The 15,356-nt window shown below is 35.4% G+C and overlaps 1 protein-coding gene across 1 annotated transcript in view; it reads right to left on the bottom strand.

The window, feature by feature from the left end:
- TTC27 (tetratricopeptide repeat domain 27) overlaps window positions 1–15,356 on the bottom strand; it is a 126,233-nt gene that overhangs the window by 85,632 nt on the left and 25,245 nt on the right. Inside the window, exons 7-8 of the mRNA XM_080408147.1 lie at window positions 12,246–12,382; window positions 7,834–7,946 (exon numbers count right to left, since the gene is read on the bottom strand). Of these exons, the coding sequence (XP_080264273.1) occupies window positions 7,834–7,946; window positions 12,246–12,382 (250 nt within the window). The remainder of the gene's footprint in view (window positions 1–7,833; window positions 7,947–12,245; window positions 12,383–15,356) is intronic.

Below are 15,356 nucleotides of genomic sequence, written 5' to 3'. Positions count from 1 at the left end.
TTGCTTTTAAGCAGTTTTAATGACTGTGTTAGGTCTTGTCAGAGTACTTTACACACATTTGACTTCCATGCCCTGCTTTATTCTGATTTCAAGGACAGGTTAAGCAGTTCACCCCAGAAAATTTCAGGAGTTCAAATCACAATGGAATTTAGGATCTGTTGCCACAGAATCTATGATCAGGCATGTTTTCGTAAGACTATGAAGAGAAGTCACAAATCACTGCATCATTCAGCTTTGCAAGGTATTCACTGTCCACTCTTGAATCCTGTCTTAGGGAGTTTAATGAAATAGAAGAGGTAAAGAAAACAAAGAGAAATAGACATTCTTTATAGACAGATAAAACAGAACCTTAGATTAAGATCTACTCTGCAGCAGAAAAAAGTATTTTCTATCAGCAAAAGCTAATTGCCAATCGCTTACAATTTACCAACAATTCTTTAATCTGATTAATCAGATCTACATTGGCAGCCTAATGGATAAGGTATCCAGTTTAATTAACAAGTTAAACAGTTTGGGACTTAATTAGTTATAGTCTTTGTAACAGTGTAATTAATAGCAATCATTCCAAAGTATCCCTTTTTGGATTATGACTAAGTAGTTCTGATTCAAGAACTGATTTAGAAAGTTGACAAATGTTAAACAACATTGTTAAAAGCTATTAAAAATAGAAGTGTTCTCAAATAGCTGAACTTATATTAAAATGCAGAATACAGAAAAGATCAAAACCTCTGGAATATTTAGAGATAGTTCATTATTATTATTTAAAATATAATTATGGCGTCCAAAAAATGTTTAAGGAGCAACTAACCACAAGTCAAAATCAGTGCTAAGACCTTCTACCAATACAGCAGGAACAAAAATTTTGAGTCTACAGGATCAAAATGACAGCCCTGGTATAAAAGCCTTTGCAAAGAAGCTACATGAAATCATTGCATTAGCATTTATTGTAGAAAAATGTAGTAAAATTCCCACCAGAAAGCCTTTCTGGGTAAGGGAGAGAATTACAGGCGAGAAGATTCTTTCTCAAATTAAAAAGCTGCAAAAGATGTTACATGCTAAAATGTTGGATGCTAGAAAGTTAACAGGACCAAACAGTATTAAAAAAAAAAAAAAGTTTCAAATTAGTTTTGGGATGAAATAGCTGAGACACCAAAAGCAGCGTCTACATTTTCATTTCAAATTACCTCAGAGCCTAATGATAAGAGAGCAACAAAAAATATGCCAGCCTTTAAACTTGGTGTCAGGGGATCACTGTAACACTGGCTTGGAAGTGTATCATCTGTTGCAGGTAAATAAGGAGAGACGATATAATGAACGGAACAACTAGAGAGAGCTTGACAAGTACAACACTTGTGGTCAGTCAGGCTTCTGTACAAAAAATTCCTGCATTGCAAGCCTGTTGGGGGCTTTTGGAAGGTTTAACTGGTGTGATGACGAAATCAACTTGCATCTCGAAGATTTTTTTGGGTGAAGTCCCTCATCAAGAATGACTTTCAAAGAAATTGAGCATTCACGAGATAAGAGGGAATGTCTTGGCAAAGGTCAGTAACTGATTAAAGATAGGAAATAGTATGAGACAAACAGTCAGCCATCCCTATGGAGAAGGTCACTGGTGTAATCCTGCACAGGTTTTGTGCTGCGATCGGTGTGCTATATTAATAAATAAACTGGAACAAGAGAATGTATAGTGAGGTAAGAAAACTTGCAAATGATACAACATTCTTTGAAGTGAAGATGTGAATAGACAATAAGGAGCTGCAGAAAGACCTTACAGAATAGAGCAAAAGGGTAATAAGATAAAAGTGCCAAGCAATGAACAATAGGAAACACAGTCCTAGTGTCACAAAAAATGATAGGCTCTGATCTGACCATTTCTATTCAGGAGCAACTCTTTAGCAGCTGCATGAAAACATTAGCTTAGTACTAGGCAGCTGTTAAAAAGGCAAATAAAAATGTAAAGTAATTAATTAGAAAAGTAATAGAGAATAACATACTAGGGCATACTGCATAAAGTATACAAATTCATAACATAAAACCTACATAAAATATGGCGTAAAGCCTTTGTTTGTCCACCCATAAATATTATGTTCTCTTCTAGACCTTTCATTTCAAAAGCAATAATTCAGTATTGGAAAAATTTCCAAAACAGACAGCTAGAACGACTGTTGTTTTATGAAGATGAATAAGTAGGTTTTATGACTTACAAACATGTAACAATTTCTACAAAAGGAATGTCTCATTAGGCTAGGACTAATCAAATGAAGGACATTGCAAAGGTTTTCGAAACCATTAAGAAATAAGAGTATAAAGTCACTAAATGAAGCTATTGGCAACCAAAACTACCTGGCTTTTTTTTTTTTTTTCTTTTTTTTTTGTTGAACAGCAGGAGCAATATATGTAGACAGACACCTTTGCCAAAAGATGCAAGGAATGTACATGGGCTCAATGGAAGATGACAAATATTTGAGGGATCCATCGAGGGCTGCTATGCAAACAAGGTTGATTAGGCTCAGGAAATCACCTTTTAGTAGCTGGGAAAGTATTAGGGAGACGGGGGCAACACATGCTTGCCCTGTTATTTTTCACTCTTGGATATCTTCTCACAGTCACTCTTGAAGACAGAGTATAAAGTTAGATGGAGGAAGACAACTGCTGAGGTTTTGTTTGTTTACATTTCCTGGCATGTTACCTCTCTGCAAGTGCAGGCAATGCAAATTCAAGTTCCTCAGGTAACTGCTTACAACTACAGTTAACTAGCATGAGATAGATGATGAATAGATAGGTCAGACTTTCCACATATGCATTTTAATTAGTATTTGCTGTATTTCTATGCAGTTTTACAAGCTGTGTTAATTTCATGAATGAAAAAGAGCCAAACCCAACAAAGTGATCACTCTACAAGCATTTTCAAGGTTTCACAAAGGTATTTCAAGTGACTAATGTTTTTTTATGTGAGCATTCTGAAGAGCATGACAGGAAGTTCATTACCCCAGTGGAATCTCCTCACACAGCTGTACATATTGGTGCACAGCAGCAATGATTTTAAACAGCCATAAACTGGCTATGGTGAAATCACTGTACTGTCTGGCACCTGTAATTGGTTTGTTTCAAAAAAACAGTAATAATTTACATTTACATGATGTGCTTGTAAAGATGGGCCAGAGTGTCAAAAAGTATTTAACGGAAAAACCTTCATCAACTTTAATGCTGTCCAAGATTTGCTGTTGCAGCTTTTACTTTCACAGGGCAACGTATGTAAGCTCTGGCCTTCCACAGTCAGTTTAACATAACCTTTTCCATTCCAAGGACCTGGAAGAGAGAATGTTCTCTCTTATAAAACCAGATGAAAACAGTTGTTTACCTGCTGTTGCCTTGTACTTCTGATACAAGCTATACAGCACGACCTTGCTGTAAAGCACAAAGAAGGCTGTGATCATATATATATATATATATACGAAATCTTAGGGAGCACAATCCATCTTACCTAACTTTAACCATGTAAAATTTAGGTCTTTAATCTAACTAACCATCTATGCATCTTTCAGAGTCCATGAAAAAATATAGATAAATATAGGAAGTGATTCAATCCATTGTAAAATAAGTGCCTGAATTGCAATGAATCCCACTTTGCAGGTGCTGATTTTTCCTTGGGTAGAGAACAGACAGACAGCTAAGATTAGAATCTCACGTTTCAAGTACCTAAATGCTTTCCTGTTTCACCTACCCAAGTTTCCCTTGATGTTTCTTTGCCAACATGTATATTGGTGTTTTTTTTTCTTTTTTTTTTTTTTTCTTATTTGAGTCAAAAGGTTATATTTGGTAACTCTGTTAAAAATCCTTTACTCCTAATGCTATTTAGTACTTATGCAGCTGTTTCAAGTATGGTTCTACAGCTCACTGCGTAAACTGTTTAATAGATTGTTATCCAATGTATTACTATATAATAGTTAGGTTTCCTGATGCTTTCCTTACCAACTGAAGACTGGTGTATAGTTTTTGACTGAGCTGAGGTACCTCCAGTATAACACACTATTTTGACCCAATTTGATTGTTGGGACAGCAAAACATTAAGAAATAACCAGCCACTGGACATTTCTCTTTGCTTTCTTAGAACTTTCTATAGCTATATCTAATTTCTATTTTCCCCTGGGTTTTTTTTTCTAGTTTCCCGTTGTTAAAAAATGGTGAATCAAGTGATGAGAAGGGATTTTCTTCCCAATCTGCTGACACACAGCTGCTGTTGTCTATTCAACAGTGATCTAATTCGGGCTATTTTTAAGTGACAAGGGAAACACTCCCCTCTCAGTTTCTCAGCATTTTGGCATCTGTACTATATTAACACATCATTGAAATCACACATTGACCTGCTCTTGGTGTTGGTTTTTTTTGAAAAAATATATTATTATTTTTTTTAAATTGGAACTTTAGGATCTTTTTCTATCAGCCTCTGAAAGTTTGGTTCAAGGCTCTATGCAAAGTTTTCACCACAGTCTTAAAGCTTAACTATAAAATAAATTTTACACCACCTTGACTAGTTATTGTCATATAAAACATCAAAAAAATCCTAGCCAGTTAATGCTTCTACACTCCTAGGAGTTTCTTTTAATATTTCCTTTAGGCTGGCATTACTCCTGCAGCAAGATGATCTGAAGACACCTCTAGACACTTCTTACACAGATCCTACAAAATCTGGATACAATAATAAAGCAAACCTTTGTGTAAAGTAAGGCGGACTGGGGTGGGCTTCCCCCCCTCTACTCTGTTTTAGTTACAGTTTAATTATCATAACAGGTGAATGTTTTCTTTTAGATTTAGTTCCGCAGACTGTTCAGTATTTGGAAGAAAAGGAATTTGCAGAGAAGAAACAGAATAGCCTAATACTTTAAAGGAAACTGCCTCAAATTACAGATGCCACAGAAAACTGGCTGGGTACTGTTTACATTGCTACTTTCTTTATATAAATGGATTACTGAAAAATAACTTGTTCTTTCCTTACATCAGTGTAACCGAGAGAGGTTTAAAAAAGCCCCACAACTAATTGATTCAGGCTCATGCATGTTATTTACAAGCTGGCTTAAGCATATAGCATAAGATATTGCTTGGATTTTTGTAAAGACAGCTGGTATGAGATATTTCAACACTTCAAGAAATATTTTATATCCTCTTAAAATGTTATGGGGGAGGAGGAGATGAAAATGTTTGTACTGATACTGTAATAGTACTTTCTTTAGCCATTTGATCATTGTAACCTAGTTGAAATGAAACTTGCTTCACAGCAGAAAATATTATGTGCATTCAGGTAATTCCTTAGGATCCTATATGATTGTAATTAAGTGTTTTCCAGAAGTTGTAACAATTTTCAGTTTGTTTTGCTATCCAGAAACATTTCTGCATGCTGTTGATGTTAACATTATTTAGCTACAAAAATCTCAGTTGAATTAAGGGGCATTTCTGTGACATTTGCTGTAAAACAATACTAGCAAGCACAGCGAAATGTGAAAAAAATTTGCTCACATTTACTCTCTCTATCTGCAGGCTGCCTTTCTTCAACAAACCAGGTTGGTCTCTAGAAGTTTATTTGCATTAGAAAAAACATCCACTGCTGACAATGGTAGTCAACAACAGATACCATTAAGGTGGGGCTTGACCTAAACCAAAGTCTAGTTAGAACTGCTTTGGAAACTTAAAGGAATTCTAAAGCCAACTTATCTATTACAAAATGAGGTATTTGCTTTACAGAACTGAAGTCCTCTAGCATTAAAGAAAAGCAAGGAATCTGCCATAGCTAAGTTTTGAGAACTATGTTTTGTTTAAAAGCCAATGCTAAATGCTTTAACATGTATATGCTTCCCTGCCAACTGATATGCCAACAGCTGATATAAACACCAAGGGCATGGCCAGCAATCCAGGCCTAAACTCTACTCAGACACGAGGGTTCTACCCTAAACCCCCTCAGAAGAACAGTTCTCAAAGCTGGCATTTTGCTAACACTTCTGCAACGTGGCTGGATATCAAGCCTTGTCTCCATTTATGACTGAAACAGTTTCAGCTGCTTAATATTATCCCACCCACTGAATGGCATTTACCATTCCTATGAGGAAGGAACACTGATTTTTAATTTTTTGTTGGTTGCTTTTAGTTTTTAACATGAGCTTCTTGCCTTCAGTCCTGCCAAAATCACATACCACTAGGAATATAATGTACACACACAGCTGGCAGTCAAGATGGTTTCTAGCCACTATTCAGAGCCTGACAGTGGTGGTTTCAAAGTGACATACTGCGGTCAAGAAACCTACTATGCAGCCAGCCAATGTAAAATTCAAATTCTACCCTTTCATTTAAAAAAAAAAAAAAAAAAAAAAAAAGAGAGAGAAAGACCAATAGAAAAATTAGAATTTCCTTCAGAAGGGTGGAAGCAGGAGGGATGATATAATCTGAATATAAAACAATACTGTGTTAAAAAAAATGAAGTGCACATGAAAATGCTTCTCAAGAAGGGGAAGGCTTTGCCTTGACTTGAGTCAGTGTGAAAGACTGGAAGTGACTGGGCCAAGAATATTATGTCAACCCACTCTTCACTCCTTTGTCCTCAAACTAGATCTAGATGTGGCCTAGAAAAGAAAGTAAGTTTAAGACCTGGGGTATAAAGGAAATATGAAGCCACAGTATGTATTGCACTCATGAATTCCTGATTACAGTGGATGGGCTGAATGGTTAAAGGGCATAGCTGAAACCACTGATACGCAACTTCACATTTGACTTCAACTATATAGCCAAGCAAACATCTGGCCCTTCAAAAAGCTGCATTCTGAGAGAAGGCTATGTGAAAGGAAACACTCTTCACTCCACTACTGACTTCCACTGCACCTTATGGGACAAGAAAGGGAAAAATAACTTAAAATTTTGACTAACTGGCCCATTATTGCTGTCACCCTATCACAAAGATAGATCTTACAACATCCATGTGCCCTCCCAGAGGAAACAGCGGTCTAAAATGTGGGAACTAGGATTCACTCATTTTTCAGTTCCTAGCCTTCTTCTGACTTGCACGATGTATTTCAGCAGCACTGCAGATTCCATCATTTTGCAACTTGTAGATCAGAAAAGTGCTTTGAGATATTAATGATGAATACTGCATCAAAGTCAACATTTTTACTTCAATGTACTAATACTTTAGAAAGAAAACACACTCAAAAACTTGTGTGATAACTGTCATCAGCTAAATGACCGCTACATCATAGAAAAAAAAAAGTATTTCTCTATTACAAAATGAGGATATTCATTAGCAGCCAGCTTATGATCCTCCAATCTCAAGCTGCTTTTTGTTCTTCTGTGCCATTTCCAAAACCCATGTAGCATACAATTTCTGAAAGCCAGGAAAAAAAATTTAGGCGCAAACCCACACAGACTTTGTACTATAGCTTGTAACCAGCAATGGAGTATTCCCATTGCACTGAACAGCAGGGCAGCTTTTTGCTTGAAAGGCACGGTTAACCCTCATAGGAAGCTGACAATTGCAGACTTTGAAATATGTTTTCAAAATTTATCCAAGTGTCATTACCATATGGTATCTAATGCCACCTGACATTTGAAACTCGATTAATCTGAGGCACAAAGAACAATATAGCAATTAATGAAACATTGCTGAAATTCTGAACGTTCACCCTGAGATAACTCAAAATTCTACCCATGTATAATGCAAGTCTTCCAGCATTTTAGCCAGATTATGTAAGGAAGGGAAAAAAAAGTCCCATCAATTCACCACTTCAGGATTTCATTATCACAATGGTTCATGCTGTATTTTTGTTTTTAAGTAACTATGAACTAACTTACCATATTCCAAGGATTACAGCAAGCTCTTCTGCACACAAATCAGGTACCTGGTACTGATCAGCATCTGCTAATTTTATCTCATTAAGCACTGTATCATCATTTAAATCATAATTCTGTTGGAGGAGAAAAAATATTTTAAAATAAACAGTTGCAGAGAAATTATGCCTTCAAAATAAAAATATAGACTTGTTTGAAAAAGGATAATATTAAGATCAGAAAATGACACAATGGAAAGTAATTTACCATGATTACAATAGAGTAACTGGCCAAGCCAGTAGAAGACAGCACCATCCAAATGACTTTTGCTATGAGGATACTGGTTATCAGGCAGGAGGAACAGCATTCAGAGCAATTTTAAGGTTACCTGAATACTGATTTTCTACTTAAAGGCTGAAGGGGATTTTCCTTTTCAAATTGTTGGTTGTAGTATTATAAAAAAATTCCTCCTTTTATATATATATCTATATAAATACACATGCATATACATGCACACACATGCTGAAACAGATTAACGTTAAACGCTTTCCCAACAGGCAGGTTTTCAGACTAGCAACCATGGACTTCTGGGAATGTATGGATTTCTTTTGAAGTATCAGCAAAGTACCACTAAGTAAAGCATGGCTTCTGCCAATACAGTTGAATTCCCTACACAGGGAAGTGGTCCTCCTCTTTTTTTTTTTTTTCTTTTTCTCTCTGTTTGTTTGTTTTAAAGGAGTTTACAAATTAAAGAAACAAAACTGAAAACAACCCACTGAGTCAGCACCTCCAGATACTTTGTCCTGGTAAAAGGCAAGAAAGGGTATACTGAAAAGGTTTGCTTCTGGACAAGTACTTCTGACTTTTCAGCAAATTTCCTCTGGAACAAATTGTTTAATGAGTATTCAGTTTAACTGTTACAAACAAGTATGCTACCTGAAGTTTATTGTCAGTCATTTAACTTAAAGAACAAAGTAATATGATCTGTGGCTGAAAAGTGTAAATTGCTGTGCACAAATGTAAATATTTGTGTGTGTTTGGAAACAACAAAAGATTCCTTTGGCTGCAAGCAAGAAGGAGGTAGCTGTAATAATATTTCTCCCCCCCTTGTAAAAACCCCCCAAAATCAGAACAAAAAAGCCCCACTCATTAAACCAATTAGCGTACTACTATTTTTCAGTTAGCAGTAGTAGATTTTATAACCTATTAAAAACAGAAAATGGATTTTATTAAGTTTTTCAAACTTCCTATTAATTTCCCTTCATGTCCTAGTAGTAGCTGTTTCTGATGATTCTCTTCGATTGGTGAGGTCAAAATGAGGACTCACAGAAGAAAAAGTAAACAGGAATGCTTCGAAGTGGGTTATCTGCATTCATCACCACTGTTTTATCACTATATAAATGTAAGCTGTGATTTGACATAAATATGAATAAAATATGTTTATTTTAAGGCAATAATGAAGACATTACCACTCTTAAAGGCATATTTAATACCATCATTTTCTTCTCTTACTACATTAGCATACGTAAAGATTATCCACCACTTCCAGATAGAAATCATTTTAGAACAGAGCACTATACTAGTATAATGATATCACTTCATTAGATACAAATTAAATCATAATTTATGTTACAAGGCAATTCATTAAAAATTTCCAGCTTCTGGTCTACGTAACCTTTAAAATCTAGCCTACATAAACAGTACTAATTGCTTTAACCTTATTATGAATATTGATCAACTGAACTGTACTGCAACTGTATGCTAGAGTTTTAATGCATGACTTCCATTCCTAGATTTACAAAGAAATTACTCATTCCCCCAAAACATAAAAACAGCTCTGAATTTTTTAAAACTAATCACACTATTTCAACATACTGCTTCATATCAAGAGTCCTTATGCATCACCTCAAGCCTGAGGTTTTTCTTTCACAGAAACTGACCTGTGAGCAAAGCTCTGAATTTACAACCTCAAATATTTATTTTGAAATGCAAACAGTCTTCTTTCCAGTGCCATCTAACAGTTGCTCAGTACCGCGGGAAGCAGGAAGCACTTGACCTGAAATCAGCCCAGCTATCAATCAAACAATAGGTCCCATTGCTATATTGGTTATATTTTTAATTGAATTAAATTACTGACCACTTAATTGCAAAATAACTTGTTCAGTCATCTTACTGAACAATAATAGGGGGAGAACTTTAAGACCATAGAAGCAAGCACTCTAAAACAGGAGATGAAAATTAGGTGTGGCCAGTCTCAACTTGACCTTTATACATACTGGCAGAGTATATAATTCTCTTAGGAAATTTTCCACTCACCCTGTATAATTCCTATCTTTAGATAAATGAGTATTTTCATTTATCTGCAAATGGCAGATGTAAAATAAGAACACTGGAGAGGAGAAGAAAAATTCCCTATAATAATTTTGCAACATGATCACGGACCTTTTGGCTTTCTGTATGCATATGTTAATTTGGTAGTGATTCTCAGCCCCTTTCAAGACTAAGCCTCTATACATTTGCCATGAATAGTCTTCTAAAAGTACACATCAAGCATCCACCCTAAACTTGGACAGAGATGCAACGATGCTGTCAGAAGCTTTTGGCAAATGGGGAACAGCATTAACTCCAACTTTAGCTTTAAGAACTTCAGGATACACTCAAAGATAACAAATTTGAGACCAGATTGGCAAAAGAAACACTAGGTTTCACTGTTAAAGTTAATACTGACAGACCACATGAATAAGGTGTATTTTGATACTACATTATCAATAAAGACATGCTAGAAAAAGGGGAAAAAACCCCAAATCTTTAATTGGTAATTCAACACACACATGGAGAGTCTACTTAGTCAAGCCTGATCTAATACCCGTGACAGAATACTCACACACAACCTAATAAAATGTCTGAACTTGAAATATCTCAGGTTTTCCTCAAAGCAGCACATAGTTCTACTAATACTATTTTCTATAATTTCTCACACACACAAAATGCAGAAATAAAAGGGTTTGATATTTTGATTTGTTTTTTTTAAAGGTAGACTGTGGGAACAGAAAACCTAACTTTCCTTAACAGGCAGCCTGAGTAATGTATGACAGAATTACATGATGCAGTTGCTCAGACTTGCACAAAATTCAACTCCCTCCCTGTAGCCAAAACCTCTCAAGTCCTTTCTAGCATCACATTTTTACTTTTCAGAGAGAGTAGATGTGCTTACTTTCTGTAGCATTACTTTCAAGATACATTCAATAAAATTTAAGTAGGAAAGTGTGGATTTCACAAGCATGACTAATTTTTAATGGTTCCAAATACCCTATTTTCTTTCTCAAACTCTCTGCTAAACTTACTTCAGCAGCTTTGGGTTTGTTCACTACAAGGACATACGAATATAGTATTTTATTAGCAAGGATAATATATTTAATTCCAGGTTATACCTACAACCTGAAACAGTGTTGCCATTTTTATTGAAATGATGTCATTATTTTATTCCAAACTGAAGTTCTGATGAGATATAGACTCCAAAGGCAAACTCTTCAGAAAGCTGTGAATAACTGGAAAACACAGTCATACAATATCCCAGTTAGTGACTTCCCAAGAACAACGCATCCTATCATTTAGTTCTAGGTAAGTTTCACTTGAAGTCTGTAACTGACACTAAGTGGCCTCCCTGAGCTCTCACTGTCTTTAAAGGGGTTGCTATACATAGTTCTATCATAAGCACAAGTTGTGACATATATGCAGTCAATCTGTTTTCATCAAATCAAATACAACACTAAGGACATATTAACGGACTACAAAAAAAATCTAGGATAGTCTCCTAAGATATTTGTGTATTCTCAATTTTTTTGCTTAAAATCTCTTCTTGATCGGGAAGTCTACCAAGACATAACTTTTTTTGTAAAGGCTTTCTAACCTGAAGAACAAATCTTGGACCATAATGCTTCAATTTATTTGAACTTGCCAAAGAAGCCAGAGATAACTTTAAATCCTGACCAGAGCTTCTCCTTATGAAGAAAAAATGCCATCCCAAAACAGTTCAGTGGTTGTTGAGCAATTTATAATTTATAATCATGCACATCCTTAAGATCAGTAGGGCCAAATCACATAATTCATGCCAGTAGGAATACCTAGACTGATTTCTTGTCTTCACACCGTTACTAAACATGGCTGTCAATCCTTAGGAATTTGTGCACTTCTGTGATGCCTTGCAGACTATTTTGAAAATCTGCTTCTCACCTGTTTTTAGCTGAGTAGCCACATCTGCCTTGCAGACAGGCATATGTCATTTTATCCCATGTCCTTCAATACTAGGCAAAGAACTGTCTCTCATCTTTTCTAAAAACTTTCAAAAATCCAGTTTATCTTAGGTACCACACACTTTGCCCTTTTGCAAACATCCAAGAAAAGCTTCAGAACATTTTCTCTTCTCAAATACATACCATTGTTAAGTTTTCCAGAGGTGTTGGAGCTGGACTTAGCTCACTGTGAGGAAGGAGAAACCCATCTGTTCTTTGGACATCCAAAATAAGCTGTGCAACATATTTTTCCTGAAATCGTGTTCTCTTGCCCAAAGCGCCTACAGAAAATTAGAGGTAAGTTTGTATTATGAACACCAAAAACCAGTAACATACTAAAAGATGCTCACAAAAAAGCAAAATAAAGAGAAACACAATGAGAATTAACCTATGAACTTTAGCAGTGGTTTAACTCTGCTTGATCTCTTTGCAGTGAACTACATGCATTTTCACTGGTAGCTACGACATACAAAGAAATATGTATTACAAACATACAAACACAGCTAGATGGCTCTTGCAAAGCCACTTTTAGGTAAATTCCCTGTGGCCCACCATATTGTCTCTTGAAAACTCAGTGATCAAGTTTCATGCGTTCCCTACTTATTCCTCAGCAATAAACCACAATCAATTGTTCAATTTGCCTGCTAAAAGTTAATGACAACACTGAGACCCTTAGGCAAATGAAAATGCCATAATATCTTACAAGCCATCATTTTAAGTATTCAAATCTTCATTTGAAGGCTTAGGTCTACAAAGAGGGATCACAGACGTGACGTTACTATAATACAACATATAAGATACTGTAAAATTAACACGGGAGGGAGTGAAACAGCAAACTAATGAAGGCTGTCTACTGAATTAATCAATATTCAGAATGCACAATGTGAAATTCCTCTCAGTGTTGTTTCTTCAGTTCTTTATTGGACCCTCAGTCAACTTTTACCAGTTTTTTTAGGGTGGCAATTGCCATTTATACTAAATGCAAAAAAACCCAAAACATGTTTGTTCTTCCTCTGTTAGCAACCTGTTTGCAAGCTGCAATCAAAGAAATCATAGAATTACTTCAGGACAGTAACTTGAAATAAAAGAACTCTAACCAGAGCCAAAATGGATCTAAAAGTTACTCTGTAAAATCTGGAGGTTTGTTTGCTTATTATGACTGTGATACAATGCTCACATAATGTGAACTGTGAAAGTTAAATAACAGAAATGGAGGACTGAATGCTGACCCACTGTTGCTTTTGCAGAGCCAATTAAGACCAAGGTCTTAATTTCATTATAATTTTGAATATTCTGCAGCACATAAAATCTTTGAGGTAAAGATGATCGATTGCTCATGTATCGAAGGCCAGAAGATGAGGCCATTGTCGGTAAGAATCACCTGGCACACACACTGAAGTAGCAGTCACCCCTTTTTCTTCCTGGATGTGGAAAGAGAGCAGTAGGGAAGCCAGAAATTAAACTGATTTCTCCTTTTCTGCCAATTACCCCTTTTAATAGGAAAGCCCTATGTTAAGACTTCATGAAGAAAAGAAAAAGGTTCTAAAAATATCACAAGGCACACTGCAGAGAAGAGACGCAGAAAGCGAGAAATATTGGGTACTCATTCATATTAATTTTATGCAGTAGCACTCAATTCTCATTTTTAATAATGCTTGAAAATCATGCTGCTGTAATTTGCCTCCTATCATGTCTTACTGCTTAAACATTTGAATAAAACACTTGCAGAGTTATGCTGGTTACCAATAAATTTACTTGCTACTACCCAGAAACTGTGATTTGTTTACGTTCTGAGATGCACACACCCCCCACCGTATTTTTTAAGCAAAGAAATTATTGCTGTTACAGGGACAAAACATGGTAATTTTCATTTGAAAAATAAAAATCCAATGTGATTAAGCTGGGGGGATAATTTGCTTGGTTTACACCACCATATATCCTCACAAAAGAGGAATCTGTACAGAGACTTTACTTTCTGTTCCACATTAAAAGTTCCCAAGGGTGCATTACTGGGCATGAAAGCAAGCAGATAACATGCAGATCTCAGAGTTCAGTATTATTAATCCTCCAGATCTGTTGAACTTAAATTTATTTTGGATTACAATCCTTCATTTTAGTAAATTTATATGCAAGAAGGACCATAGCCTTCTCTTTTTTTTGTGGAGTTATTGATGCTTGTGAGTCATCATGAGGGACATAAGGATGCTTTTTAATAAATGATGAATACAGCACAGACCTGGCTTAATGGGACTTAAAAAAGCAAAACCAAGTATGATTTATTAACACATTTCTAAAATAACTTTGACAAACATTGGTTCTAAATTCTGTCTTTAAAAACAGCATACATTTCCATGCTATAATTAAATGTTCAGCTCGTAAGGATTACAATCATTACAGAATAAAACCCTCTTAAAATCCTTTCCTAAAAAGGAAATTCCTTCCAAAAGCCTTAAAAAGGTCTTTCCTAGAAGTTGAATTTTTACATTAAAGCAAAGTCTTTTTTGATGATGTAACATTCCTTCTGTTTAGTACAAACACGCACGTCAAATGAATTTGTCTAGAATACCAACAATTCCCACATATTCAGTTCAGTTTGTTTGCCTTTAGGTTAGACATCCTTCATAACTATTCTAATAGATCTATGGAGATAAACCACAGAACTTTTAGGAGTTTCACAACACTTTTCCAAGAGACTGTATCACCACAATCTCTCTGGGACTAGCATAACCTCTTGGTAAAATAATCAGAAATACAAATAATTCCACTGCATCCAAATCTTTTTTTCTCCCCTCCAAACAAGAGGTTTTTTTCCTAAGTTAGACTTAAGGAAATTGCTCATCGAAAATCTAAAGATCTCCTTTAAAGGGGGGAAAAAATATCCAACATGCAGCTGTAAGTTGAGGAGTATCAGTGAATAGCTACCTGCCACTTTGATATTACTTGTTCTTAGTTAACTAATTTTTTATAGCATCATCACAGGCACTGATGTTTTTAATAAAAAAAAAACCAAGAAAAATTTAGGTTAATTTTAAACAAAACTACCTTATAACATCAAGTTTGCAGTACATGCCACACATAGAATGTGTCATACATACAGTACATGTTGCACATAGGAAAAGAGGGTAGTAACAATTGAAATGCATGGAATTTCTTCAAACAAATATACGGAAATTAACTCCGACATTTTAAACAGATGCCATTTAATATAATAAATTCATAGCTATGCAAAAAATACATTTTTAAAGTAAACCTTTA

Source organism: Falco punctatus (assembly GCF_963210335.1).
Source record: "Falco punctatus genome assembly, chromosome: 12".
Lineage (NCBI taxonomy): Eukaryota > Metazoa > Chordata > Aves > Falconiformes > Falconidae > Falco > Falco punctatus.
This window is presented reverse-complemented; position numbering and strand designations above follow the sequence as displayed.